At 57.9% G+C, this 13,336-nt stretch overlaps 5 protein-coding genes across 5 annotated transcripts; 3 read left to right on the forward strand and 2 right to left on the reverse strand.

The window, feature by feature from the left end:
* Nucleotides 1-138: 138 nt before the first annotated feature.
* Nucleotides 139-2,126, forward strand: B0I36DRAFT_335567 (uncharacterized protein). Its single transcript, XM_046155494.1, has 2 exons — nucleotides 139-697; nucleotides 766-2,126. The coding sequence occupies exons 1-2, from the start codon at nucleotides 408-410 to the stop codon at nucleotides 2,054-2,056; spliced, it is 1,581 nt and encodes a 526-aa protein (XP_046006508.1). The 5' UTR covers nucleotides 139-407; the 3' UTR covers nucleotides 2,057-2,126.
* A 245-nt stretch (nucleotides 2,127-2,371) lies between these two features.
* Nucleotides 2,372-4,508, forward strand: B0I36DRAFT_425317 (uncharacterized protein; the record flags this gene model as incomplete). The annotated part of the gene is made up of 2 exons (XM_046162323.1): nucleotides 2,372-3,472; nucleotides 4,446-4,508. The coding sequence occupies exons 1-2, from the start codon at nucleotides 2,465-2,467 to the stop codon at nucleotides 4,506-4,508; spliced, it is 1,071 nt and encodes a 356-aa protein (XP_046006509.1). The 5' UTR covers nucleotides 2,372-2,464.
* A 490-nt stretch (nucleotides 4,509-4,998) lies between these two features.
* On the forward strand, nucleotides 4,999-7,298 carry B0I36DRAFT_388492 (uncharacterized protein; the record flags this gene model as incomplete). Its single annotated transcript, XM_046161248.1, has 6 exons — nucleotides 4,999-5,097; nucleotides 5,173-5,268; nucleotides 5,332-5,368; nucleotides 5,429-5,496; nucleotides 5,559-5,962; nucleotides 6,108-7,298. 6 exons carry the CDS (start codon nucleotides 4,999-5,001, stop codon nucleotides 6,817-6,819), a joined length of 1,416 nt encoding a protein of 471 aa, XP_046006510.1. The 3' UTR covers nucleotides 6,820-7,298.
* A 269-nt stretch (nucleotides 7,299-7,567) lies between these two features.
* B0I36DRAFT_368282 (uncharacterized protein) lies at nucleotides 7,568-9,055 on the reverse strand (the record flags this gene model as incomplete). Its single annotated transcript, XM_046159595.1, has 1 exon — nucleotides 7,568-9,055. The coding sequence occupies one exon, from the start codon at nucleotides 9,053-9,055 to the stop codon at nucleotides 7,568-7,570; it is 1,488 nt and encodes a 495-aa protein (XP_046006511.1).
* A 2,231-nt stretch (nucleotides 9,056-11,286) lies between these two features.
* B0I36DRAFT_368283 (uncharacterized protein) lies at nucleotides 11,287-13,291 on the reverse strand (the record flags this gene model as incomplete). The annotated part of the gene is made up of 2 exons (XM_046159596.1): nucleotides 11,287-11,896; nucleotides 11,958-13,291. 2 exons carry the CDS (start codon nucleotides 13,289-13,291, stop codon nucleotides 11,287-11,289), a joined length of 1,944 nt encoding a protein of 647 aa, XP_046006512.1.
* Between the last annotated feature and the right edge of the window lie 45 nt (nucleotides 13,292-13,336).

The raw sequence follows: 13,336 nt of genomic DNA on the forward strand, positions 1-13,336 counted from the left end.
GAACCTTCCTTGGCTGACACACGGCCCAAAAGGGGCTGGTGGCCTGGCATCTCAGGCAGCCCGCCGCTCCCTTGCGAACAACGTGTCCTGAACATAAAGAGAGGCCCTCGCTCCCACCCACCAGGCAGCCCTCGCCCAGACAGACCAGAGCACTCAGCACAGCCCAGCACGACGCAGGCACCAGGCCGTATACATACTCCCCTCCAGCCAGCTCTGGACACTTGGCCTTTGGTCTGAAGCCCATTTCGGTGCCTGCCTGTCAACCCCACCCACCCCAAGCGTTGACTCATGACGGAGGCAGCCATGCCATGGTGATGGTAGCCAGCGCCTGTTATTTGTATTGAGGCTTTGGGACAGCTCCTCTACTGCACGGCATATCCAGACTCACCACACCAACCACATTCACAATGGCCTCTACAGATTCTCAGCAGTCCTCGACGCCACTCGTCAAATTCGAGGCGTCACCTGTCGAGTCCCTCCTCTCAGTCCCCGGCGATATCTACCCTTCGCTGTTTGACAACACCATGGACGATTCAAGTGTCATGGACCCACTGGAGGGTGTTCTCACCCCAGCCTCCACCATGGAGAATGCAGAGGAGACACCCGCGCCCGAGTCGGCCGGCGACAAGAAGCCCGTAAAGAAGCGGAAGTCGTGGGGTCAAGTTCTCCCAGAGCCCAAGACCAATCTGCCCCCCAGGTAAGTCTCTTTAGGTGTTCAGGCTACGCTGAAGTGAATCCAATCAGCACCACTAACACCAGACACAGGAAACGCGCCAAGACGGAAGATGAGAAGGAGCAGCGCCGTGTCGAGCGTGTCCTGCGAAACCGTCGCGCCGCCCAGTCCTCTCGAGAGCGTAAGCGCCAAGAGGTTGAGGCCCTGGAGGAACGGTGCAAGCAACTGGAAGAGGCGCTTCGGGAGCGGAACAACACTGTTGACCTCTTGATGGACGAGATGCAGCGCCTCCGGGGCCAACCCGGTCGGAGCTCCTCTCCTCTCAACGCCTACCACAACCAACCCTCCCCCCTTTCTCTGTCCAAGCCCCTTTTCGGCTCCGATGGATCGGAGCAGATGGATGACTTCATCCTGATGCCCGAAAACAATGGCACTGTCAACCCCGCGTCTCTCTCCCCCGAGATGACACCCGTACCCGATGACATGCCCGAGGTCAACTCGACAGCGGCGACGTCAGCCACTGACGCGGCCGCCACCCCCAAGGTAACCTCCTCCGACGTGACACAACATCCAGCAGCGGTGTTGTGCGACCTGCAGTGTCAGTCGTTGGAGGTTCCTCAGGAGTGGTCGGCATCGCGACAAGTGCTGCCGCCAGCGCTGTCTCTCTTTCTGCAGCTCCAGATGCTGCTGACAGCCTCCTCGGCGATTCTTTCGGCATATCGGCGTCCATTGACCTTGATAGCTGGAGCGCTCAAGAACAATTCAGCCCTTCCAGCGACCCCCTCAATTTTGAGTACAATCATATGGCTGGTGACGCGGCCCCCCAATTCCCCGAATTCGACTTCGAGCAATTCCTCAGCGACGACGTCAGCGGCGCCTCCGGCACTGCCGCAGGAAACGGCTCGATCACCCAAGAGCCCGAATCCACTTTCAGCTTCTTCGACTCTGAGAATCAGATCCCTTCGGAGACTTTTAACCAGCAGCCCCTTCCTGGCGCGTCCTCTCTTGGATGCGACGATGGGGTTATTGCGGTTGGTGTCTGAGGGACGCGATGACCAGATCGAGGAGCTGGCAGATGGATCCCCGGGTATCAAGGGAGATCGTAGCCGTGGCCCGCGTACGTGGCCAGATGGCACCAGCTTACCGTCGCAAGAGCTATTGCTCACTTTGATGTGGGCGATCAAAGTTCAGGAACGACAAACAGCACAGGAGAACTACCACTCCTCGCCCAGTTCCCGATCAGGGTCAAGCGTCTTTCACCATAAACAAACACCAACTGAATACAACAATGTACAAAACATGACATTAAAAAGGAAACGATCAATCAAAGATCAGGGGGCGGTTCAACGGTTGAGGTTTGGGAGTTCCGGGGTACGGCGTTAGCTGCAGTTTATGACGACTGCTATGATGAACAGACAAAAACCTGTTTGAAAATACAATCACGATGACAATATTTTTTCAACTTCCTTGACGCCTTGGTGACTTGTACGTCTCTGATATTCTCTTTCGTTGAGTAAGTGCTATGGGTCGTGCAAATGACACCGCTGAGGAGCAGTGCAAGTGTCGCCTCCCGCCACTAACGATGCGAGCCAATTAAATGCATTTCTCTGGGCAGGCCGACAGCTGGCGGCGGCTGCTGCAGACTTACACGAGAATTGTGGTGCACCTTTGTTCGCCTTTGACATCCACAGCTTCTCCATATCATTCCTTCTGACCACGACGAATTGTTCTTCGCAGTGGCTAGCTTGCCCTGAACAGCTGCGCTTCATATCCTGTGCGCCGATAGGCGCCATGGGATCCCTCGAGACGGGGAACACCAGGGCTAGCAGCGATGCTGTGACTTTAGTCATCACAACTTCACCTACACCAAGTGCGCCGTCCACGGAACTGCTATGCGCCATTCTAGAGTCATTCAGGACACATTGCACCGAACTTCTGACATGTCGGATCATTGTTGTTCTGGATACCTTTGAGCGCATTGGGCTCCAGCCCCGGCTGAAAAAGGGTCAGGTTACCAAGCAAGGCGCAAAGGACGTTGACGACTACAAGACCAACGTCAAGAACCTCATATTGGAGCAATACTGGCCGCACGAGGAGAAACCACAATTGAGCTCGAGCACCCATGAAGCCGAGTTCGGATACGAGGCAAACGAGGCCAACCACATTTCCGTGGTAGCAACGCACACGCCAGACGGGCGCATCACATTCCTCGAGCCGACGAGAAGGCTTGGGTTCGGGCTCGCCGTGCGGTCAGCTCTGCGCCTGACAGAGACCCCGTACGTCTGGATCCAGCAGCATGACTGGTCACTTGTCACGGACGTTCCCCTGGGCGGCATTCTGGATGTCATGAGGCGGCACGAATGTCACGAATCAAGCCCCGTCAAGTATGTTTGCCTGCCGTCCGTGCGGATGCTGGGCTATGCCACGTCTGGCCATGTCACAAATTTTCCTACCCTGAAGAGCCTGACAGCGGAGCTGCGCAAAGAGTTTGCCGTTCCGTCCACGACGGCCGCGGGGAAGACAGAGACAATTCCCTTGACGCCAATGTTCTTTTGGCACGACAAGCCGCACATCGCTTCCACGGAACATTATCTGTCGCGGGTCTTCCCCACGAGGCTGGCGATACCTCGTGGCGCATTCATCGAGGACACGATCGGCCAGCGTGGGCGCAACCAGATGAAGGAGGGTCAGTGGACGCGCTGGGCTTGCTGGCTCTATTATCCGGATGATGGCCAAACTCTATGTTTGCGGCATCTGCAGGGGCGAACGTGGCGAGGCACAGAGGGCGACCTGGAGCATGTCGCCCAGCACCGTGAACGGAACGCGCTAGCCAACGCCCAGGAAGACCAACAGAACGTTGATGAAGGGTGAAGCGGTTGAAGACTGATAGATCTGTCTGGTGGATAAGCGTTGACCTGGCTAAGGACGACTGCACAATGAAGCACTTTGTGCGGGATGTTGGGTGTTCGACTCACAGCACTGCGATCAAGCTTTCGAGGATGCCACTGGAAGACGAATTAACCCTGATCATTGTTTGTTGCGAATCCAGCCTCAAAACATGACAGCAGCCTGGTGGGCGGTGCCTGGCCTATCGATCCTTGCAGCCCCGCCATGTTCTTCACCATTGCAAGCATTCCTTCATTGTGGACAAAGCGTCGATTTTTGAAGAGCCACTGGACTCATGGCAACAATCGAAGCTGGCAGTCCCCCAAGGTCAACACCGCGAGCGATTGGTCGTAATGCGTGGCTGCGAACACGCTTGGAACGCGAATCGCCCGTGGCATTCATGCCAGCTCAATAAGCTCAAAGCGGTGTCTTGTGCAAGGATAGACTGGGAAGGCGACGTGCCGTTTTCACGGGGCTGCTGCATGGCTCCGAGGCCAACACACCGAGTCTGGGCGACCTTTCCGACTCGCTCGCCCGCGCTGGTTACACAGCAGCATCCAAAGAGCAGCACGAAAGCCTCGCCAGCGGATGTGCCGTTCCCTGTCAAGCCCCAGCGCCTGAGGAAGTGTTACCAGTCATGCCAGAACGGCACAATGCCAAAGCAGGATGCTGCCACCCGCCCGTACAACACCAATCACCAATCACTTGTAGAAATGGCACCGTGAATTTCCAAGACACCACTTGGGCGTCCTCACTAGGAAGGCATGACCAGACGCTAGGTTGTTTGCTTCCTCGAGGGATGCACCAACAAATCCAATATGCGCACACGACTTGTCAGGTACCTGCAGTCTCCCGTCCGCGCTGTTAAAACTGCTTGCTTGTTCAGGGCCAACACATCCACCAACAGTCAGGCGCGCTCCTAACAACCCGAGTGGCATGTGTGATTTGAGCTACAGATTGGAGACAGTCCGCCCTGGTCCCATGCCATGACGGAAGTAACAAACCCTGACAAGCTTACGGTCCAAAACATCAAAACAGCAATGCAGAAAAGTACCCGCCAACTCCCAATGCCGTCAGCGAGCCAGCGAGCCTCCGGATATAGTGCGAGATACAGGTGATGTACTGCATGCTCTTGGCATGGGTGCGTCACCCAGGGGGAGGGTGGGAGTAACGTAGGCAGAGGTCCGTAGAGCGCATGCCATCACCTTTGCGTGCGGCCTTGTATCAGAGCATGCTTCGCAGCCTGTGTTGTGGTTTTGGGATATATGGAGTTGAATGTGGCTTTAGCTCAACCTGATCCATTTGGTGTCACCACCACCCATGTGAAAACAGCATCCTTTTCCTTCTTGGACAGTGAATATATCGGCGAGGCAATCCTGTGCTGCCTGTTACGTCGCCTCCTCGAAAAGTCAGAAGGTGGAAAGTTTCAACAAGTTGTCATGGCACAAGCGTTCTACTACGGAAGCTCAAACTTTGACGAGCCGCTCCCGTGGACGAATCGGCGCGATGTGATCTGGGGCATGGTCATCACATTCATGGTATGTCCTGACTGGATTCATGACTGATGATGCCGGATGTGCAAATCCAGCAAATCGATTGACCCCTGGGAGCAGATCATGTCATGGCTTTGTGCTATCTTTCGCTTCTATGTTCGCTTCAAGATTGTCCACAGCCTTGGGTGGGATGATCTCTTCCTCGCCGGCACGGTGGTAAGCTAGTCTCTGATGCGAGCCTGGAAGTATGTTCTTGTTGCTGATCATTCCAACCTGTAGTTAGCCATGACGGCTGGATCAATCTCGACGTGTCTCTGTAAGCCATTATCGCCCGTCTTGTCCACGGCTACACTCGCAGAATGCTGATGGCCAGTAGCTGTACACTACGGGCTTGGGCAGCACTTTCTGCTTCTAGACCCGCAGGATATTCCTTCGTATCTTCTGGTAAGCCAAGCCTGCTTTTATGGGCTACCAGCAGTACTGACAGCCATGGTTACCTTTGATAGACCTTTTACATATCGAATGCTTGCTACAACCTCGCGACATCTTTCATCAAGCTTGCCCTCCTCTTCCAATTCCTGCGCATCTTCGAGCGTGGCACCATCGCGCACCGCGCCGCGCAATGCTTGATTGTCTTTACTGCCCTCTGGTCCGTTGCATACTGCTTTTTGGCCTGGTTTCCCTGCTCCCCCGTTAGGAAGATATGGCTGGGCGACGCGGTGCCGGGACGATGCTACGGCTATGGCGCGCCGGAGCCGGGGCCTTTCGTGGCGACGTACATCAGCCACGGCGCGATCAACGTCGCCCTCGATGTGCTCACGCTGCTCGTGCCCCTGCCTTTACTACGCAAAGCTAGCAGTACACGTGCGGATCGCCTGCGTGTCGCCGGTCTGCTGGCGATGGGTCTAGTGTAAGTTCGTTTACCCCCTTCTTCGCCACGGTAACAAAAGGCTGTTCCGGGGGATCTTTCAAAAAGAACAAAAAAAAAGAAAAACTGATATCAAAAGACCCGACTAACAAACCCTTCCTTTTTTGCGATGACCCCCCACCCGCAGAGTCCTCGCAATCGCAGGCTGGCGCCTCCAGACAATCGTCCATCACCAGGCCGCGACGTACCCGACGCGCGACCCGACGTGGTACGCTCCGGTCACCTTCGTCCTCGCGGCCGTCGAGGTCGACATTGCCGCCATATGCGCGAGCATCCCCATCTTCTGGCCCGTCATCTCGACGCTGCAGTGGGGCAAGATCTTCATCACGCACGAGATCCGCGTCACGCGGGAGGACCGAGTCGCTGTCGCTGGTGGTGGTGGTGGTGCGAGCAGCGGCGGCGGCGGCGGCAGTAGCAACAACAGCCATGGCAGCGCTGGGAAGGGACCAGGAGGAGGAGTCAGACGGGAAAGGGAGGAAGAAGGGGAAGCAGACAGGGCCGCATTTCTCTCCCAGAGCTCTGTCGCCTCCTCCTCATCCCCCATAGGTCGTGCTACGCATAATTACGGTAGCAGCAGGGGCAGCGTGCACCAGCACCAGCAGCATGCTGGAGACGATAGCACGGAACATCTCTTCAGCCGAGTGCTCAACAGCGCCAGTCGCAATGCCAGCGACGTCGAGCTCGGCCATGGGCGCAAGAGCGTGTCTGGCCCCTCGAGGAGGACACATCAACGCCACCACTCCTCCGCGAGATGGAGCCGTAGCTCACGCACAAGATCACTCACTCGCGCGGGTACGACAAAGGGGTTGTCATCGTCGTCATCGTCGTCGTCATCGTAGTCCTCGTCGTAGTTTTCGTCGTAGCCGTCGGTCTATCCAATAGTTGGCAGATCAATCCGTGGCTTATCTCACCCAAGCCGAGCAAGTCCAACCACGACAACAAACAACATCCGCGACAAGGATCACAGCAGGAAGAGGAGCTGGCGGGCCCCCCTCCTGTTGACAGCGGGACTGCAGAAGTTCCCGACCAGTTTCTTGAACATGGGTTGCTGGTTGATTCCCAGTAGCTCTCTCTGCAGCACGTACATTGTGCACAGGCTATTTGGCTAGAGAATGCCTGAGTACTCAGGGGAATTGGGCTCTTGATAATACAGTCAGTTTGCTTTCATTCAACAGGCAGTCCTGTCCGGTTTTCGTAGCAATATCATCTATGATCTAGGTGCACGTTTTCAACAGTCGATGAGATCTCTATGCCGTTGAGCGGCAGTTCCACATGCTCGCGGGCCAGTTCACTACTCCAATCAACCATTTCATGTCATAGTCGAGGTATCAAGTCAAGCGTATATGGAAATTTTATTCAACACAAGAAAATTCCGCCTCTGAAAACAAAACAGGGCGCTATATGGGCGATGCCAAGACAAGCAGGCTATGTCGGGTGTTTAGACAAAAGTGGTAAACTAGCCCCAAGAAACAATAGGAAAGGAAATGAAGAGAAATCGAACGTGTCATGTCGCCGCAGCCTCTCAAAAATGAATGATTATCAACTTGGAATCATGATTCACAATCCAACTTCACCACCCTTTTCAGTCTAGTCGTAATCTCCAAACTCGCCAGCACCGTAAGGGTTCCACTCTTGTCCAGGGTACGATGTGGCGCTCATGACGAGCAGGTCCTCAGAGTTGTCGTTGACAGCGGGTAGCTCGTACGCCTCTTCGACGACCTGCTTCTCCTCAGCGTCACGGTCGTGATCCTGGCTGCCATTGGCGGTCCCATTGGGAGGAAGATCCTCGTCTGAGACAGTCGCGGCTGCGCCAGCGGCGCCCATCACTCCAGCTGCGCCACCGACGGCGACCGCCGCAGCGACATTCTTATGCTTGTGGGCTGGCGGCTCCTGCTGCTGCTGCTGGGCGGCCTGGTTGGCAACGGGAGGCTTACGAGGCGTGGCATCGTAGTAGTCGTCCGAGTGTTGCCTGTGCCCGTTGGCCTGAGCCACATTGATGTTCATGTTGGCGGTGTTGTTCGTTATTTGGTTGGGCTGCTGGCTGTTGACTGGTGTCTGAGGGCCGTTCATGATCGCACCCTGCTGACCAGGACCGGGCTGCTGCTGCTGAGGCGGGCTCATGCTCATGGCGCGGGCAGCGAGCAGGCCTGAGTGGCCATTTTGTTGCTGAGCACGATCAGCGTGGTCCGGGCTGGCGAAGTCGCCACGTGTCTTTTCTGACGCCTCGGCGCTCTTCGAAGACATCAGACGTATGTCACTCAGCCGATGCTGGGGAGGTGGCGTCGGGCGTGAGTGTTCCGCTTCCTCGCCAGACTCGTCTGGAGGCGAGACGGTCGGTGGCGGAGGGTTTGGTAGACGGCTTGCTGCAGGGTTCACAGGTGAGAATGTTGTTGCCGAATCTGGGACAGGGACATTGTGTGGTGTGGAAGCATTTGTCGGAGGAGTGACGGCTCCTTGAACGGTCATGGGTTTCGGCTGACTCCGGCCCTGGTTGCCCTCCTCGGGCACAGGAGGAGACACATTGTAGGACGGATCGACTGGTGGCGAGGTAGGACCCTGTGCCGGAGGTGAGACGGCTCCAGCCACGGGGACAGCCACTTGGGGCGCGATCGTTGGGCTCTCGTCAGATTGACTGGGCTCAGAAGGCAGGGCACCTTGTGGGCGTTGAGCAGCTGTCAGTCCTTGGAACTGAGTGGGTGCCAGAGGTTGAGACGGCTGAGATGGAGGTTGGAATTGCGCATTCTGAGCCGGAGGTGGGCTCTGTTGCGTCTGCGCAGCAGCCGCGTCAGCCCCACGGAAGCCTTGCTCTTGGATGACTGGTCCAGCTTGCTGTGGTCCAGTATTGACAGGACCAGGTGTAGGACCGCTTTGAGGCACTGGAGCGCCTGATGAAGGCGCATTACCTGGGGCAAACTGCTGCGATGGCGGCGGTCCGCTCATAGCACCATAGGGACCTCCCATGGGGGCGGGGCCGGGCATGCCCTGTTGTGGCGGCGGAGGCCCCCATTGCGGATTCCACTGCTGAGGGCCTGGGCCAGTGTACTGTCGACCGAGATTGTACGCACTGGGAGCCATCATGTTTGGTTGGCCATAGCCATGTACGGCCTCGTAGCCTCGTGGGATAGGCACAGGAGCATACTGCTGCTCCCCAGCAAATGAAGGAGCCCGCTGCTGACCAGCTGCCCACTGCTGCGGAGCTGGTTGCGGTGGCTGTCCTCGCCCAAACTGACCTTGAGGGAAACCCTGGGCCCCTGGGGGACCCTGTGGCGGCATCTGTCCCCGACCAGCTTGCATCTGAGGAGGGATCTGCCCACGGCCACCTGACATCGGAGGCGGTCCTTGTAGAGGACCTGGCATGGGTCCTTGCCCTCTACCTCCCTGCATCGGCGGCGGACCTTGACCACGGCCACCTTGCATCTGCATGTGCATCCGTTGTTGCATCTGTGGAGGGAACTGACCACGGCCTTGCCCAGGCTGACCATTAGGGGGCTGCTGTTGCTGCGGTTGTGAAGAGACCGGCTGCTCGACTTGCTTAGACCCACGTCTGAACGCGCCAAGAAGCTTCGAGCTGGTTTTCTCTTTCTTCTCTGTTGGCTGCCCAGGGCCGAAGGACTGCGCAGGTGTCTTCTCTTTCTTACCAAAAAGCTTGGACATGGTACCGGAAGTTTCCTGTTGCGAGGGTGCAGGGCTGCCTGTAGGTCGAGGGGGTTGTCCCATAAATTGTTGCTGAGGATAATTTGGTGTTCTAGGAGGTCCTTCTTGAGATGGCGGGAAGCCTTGAGGCGCGTTCCCAGGCTGCGGGCCAGGTCCTGGCTGGACAGGAGGGATGCCAGGTCGTGTTTCTTGTCGTTCGGTGCCGGAGATCGAGGCGGTCTCAGCCATCGATGGGCGTGGCGACGCTTGACTTGGCGCGTGGCTCGGAGCGCTTGGGGCACTAGGCGATGGCGGGTGTGGAGCAGGAGTCTGCGATGGAGTTGGCAGCGAAGGCTGACGGCCGAGAGCCGTCGCCGCGGGAGCGTTGAATTGTGGCTTCAGTGGTGCGGGTGAACTTGTGCCCTGAGAGGATTGCTCCCTAACACCAGCGTCTGATGATTCGCCGTCGTGGCTCGAGCCATCAGGCCGGGAGATGGCACTGTTAGGCTGAGTCACAGTCGATACAGTATGACCGGAGACCACGGAAGCTCTGTCCGGAGCAGACAGACCGGAGCCAACTGGCTTCCGGACGGGTGTACCAGGCAGACCGACAACACTGAGGCGCTCTCTGGATGGGCGCAAGGAAATCCGGTGAGCAGTATGGATCTGTGCTGTCTCCAGCGGATCCTGGTCGTGATCATTACCGGCCGACGGAGTGACAGGATGGGACCCCAACGGGTTCTGGCGGTTGAATTCGCCACTTGGTCGGAGAGGAATCTGAGAGTTCTGCTGCGATGGCAGCGATAGTCTCGGGTCGAGGTTCTGACCAGGCTGCGGACTCGGTGTGCCGCCTTGGATTGGAAGGCCAATGCTCGATTGAGACGTTTGCCGCATGCCAGGCTGGAGTTGTCCAGGGGCAGGTGACATTTGGCCGCGTCCCATGCCACCCTGTACGTCGGGGCCACCGGCACCGGAATGAGGTCGTGGGTGACCTTGAGCGAATGGCGGCTGCCCGGGTTGACCAGGGAGCTGTTGACCTGGCAGAGGCTTCGCGCTAAGCTGAGATGGAGGTCTTTGTTGGGAAGGAGGCCGTTGCTGTCCCGGAAAGTGTGAAGCATTTTCATCTTGCCGGGCAACTGTTTGAGCCGGCTGTTGCTCGGCATCATTGCCTTTCAGCTTGTTGAGAAGGCCGCCAAATAGGCCACTGGTCTTCCGGCCTTGACCTCCCTGCGGCGCTGCGATCGTTGTTGCAACTCCCCACGGATTCTGAGGTGCTCCAGACCCTCCACTAGCCGGATGGATGGCACCAGGAGGACCGCCAGCTGTGAGCCCTTGTTGGCCGACCTGGCCAATTTGACCTGGAGCAGGAGGTCCTTGAGGACGCCCCTGTCCTTGAAAGTTCGGAGGTGGCTGTTGTCCGGGACGGAATTGTTGTCCCGGTGCATTTGGTTGACCGTATGGGGGCTGCCCAACCTGGCCAGGTCCGCCAGGCCCGCCCTGAGGCCCTCCCTGTTGTGGCTGTTGCAGCTGGCCAGGAGGCTGCGAAATGCGCTGCTGCGCACCAGATCCAGGACCTTGCTGCGCGATTGACGGCGGCCGACCCGTCGTCGAGCCCGTAGTCTGCTGGACCAGAGGACTTTGCGGGCGTCCCTGCTGAGCACCGTAAAATTGACTTAGCTGCGGGCTTCCTGGCTGGGATTGCTGCGGACCTTGCGATGGGGGCCTTTGCTGGAAGCCTTGGGGTGCGATCTGCTGGGTGTTTGGCGTCTGACCAGCTTGCTGTGCTCCAGGCGGCCCTTGAAGCTGGCCTTGTTGGACGGCGGGAAGTCCCCCTTGCTGCGGACCAGTTGGCTGAGGCTGCAGAGGCCCGGGCCCCGAGAATTGTCGTTGCTGCATGGCTTGAGGACCACCTTGCTGTGGACCTGTGGCCTGACCAGGGCCTGAACCAGGCCCCGAGAATTGTCGAAGTTGAGGGTTTTGGCCCTGGCCAGGCTGAAAGCCTTGTGGTGGTCCATTGGGAGTCTGGAAGTTTTGTGGCGGTCCTTGACCAGGTGGGAGCTGCTGGCCAGGCAGCGGTCCTGGAGGCCCCCAAGGACCCTGGCCGGGCATGCCTTGAGCACCTGGCGCCCCAGTCTGCGGTTGAAAGCCACCTGAAGGAAGTCGACCGCCTTGCGGAATTTGACCCGGCTGTTGGAACTGCCCCGATGGTGGAAATTGGCCATTTGGTCCACCCTGAAATCCTGGAGCTTGCTGAGGCCCGGAGCTAGATTGCGGAGGACCAGACTTGTTTGGTTGGTCATTTTCCTTCGCGCTTGACGAGGAGCCTTTCAGTCTGTCTACAAACCCAGAGAGACGCTTCTTGCCGGAGGAAACAGGTGCTTGGCTGGGAGTCGATTCGTTGGTGGCTGTGCGCATTAGATTGAGACTGGATTTTGGCTTCGATTGGTTTTGGCCGTCACCGCCGGAGAAAAATGTCCGCCGACGGTCGGGTGATGGCATGTCCGATGGTTGCTGTTGTTGAGGAGGTTGCGATGGTCCAGTTATCTGATCCACTGCCGCCGTGCTGCGCCTGGCGAGGTTATTGAAGAAACCCTTCTTCTCTTTGTTGTCCGTGGTCTCCGCGCTCATGACTGACGCCGCGTCGTTTCCCACGACATGCACCGAAGACTTATCATCCGAGACAGATCCAGCACGAGCGCGGCTGAACTTGCTGAGAAGCCCGGAAGACAAATTACGTGTGTGACCACGCTCGTTTTCGGGGACCTCGTTCGTCGATGTTCGCGAGAGACTGTTCTTGTGAGGCTCGACTGGCTGTTGTTGGATTGGCTGGCCTTGGGGATCGAACTGTCCAGGTTGACCTGGAGGGCCTTGCTGCCCGGGCTGACCGGGCTGGCCAGACTCTTGGAATAAGGTCGGCCACCGCTGTGCCGAGATAGGCGGCATGCTGCTATTATTGCGACGCTGAGGTATGCCGGAACTTGAGGGCGGCGGCGGAAGTGGCTCGGTCTCCTTGTCATAAGCAAAGTGGCTAGGCTGAGGCAACTGGGGACTCCTGTTGCGATTCGGCTGATGTAGAGGTTCTGAAAGATGCGCCTCGACCAGCTTCCATTGGCCGCCTGGAGGAAACTTCTGGACGGGATTGCCCCCAGCCTGAGGTGGGAAGGATGGTCCTGGCATGCCCGGTGGTCCTTGCCCAAATTGAGGCCCCGGACCTCCTGGACCGCCACGGCCGAACCCGAACTGCTGAGGCGGCGATGGCCCTCCGGGACCACTGAAGCCACGCCCGGCCATGAAGCCATTAGGGCCAGAGCCAGGCCCCATTGGCGGTCCTCCAGGTTGCGCGCCGTTCATGTACTGCTGAGGCGGGCCTTGTTGCATAAAGTGTTGCTGTTGATGCTGGTAAAATTGCTGCGGTTGCTGGCCCTGCGGAGGGCCTGCGTTGTTCATGTTCTGCATGCTCTGGCCCTGGGGACCGAGGTTCTGTGGAACCACAGGTACAGGAGGGATGTCCTTATCCGAGGATGCGATCGAGGAGTCGTCGCCCTCGCCCTTGCCCAGCAGGCCACCAAACGTTGAGGTTCGGCGAATTGGGGGCAGGCCAATGAAGGAAGACTGGCGCTCGGGAGAGCCAGGCTGCTGGCCACCAAATGCGTTAGGCCGGGTTTGAGCACCTGCCATTGCGTAAGAATAGCTTGTGCCCGGCAAGGGAGCTTCGAATGAATC

Source organism: Microdochium trichocladiopsis (genome assembly GCF_020744255.1).
Source record: "Microdochium trichocladiopsis strain MPI-CAGE-CH-0230 chromosome Unknown B0I36scaffold_11, whole genome shotgun sequence".
Classification (NCBI taxonomy): Eukaryota; Fungi; Ascomycota; class Sordariomycetes; order Xylariales; family Microdochiaceae; genus Microdochium; species Microdochium trichocladiopsis.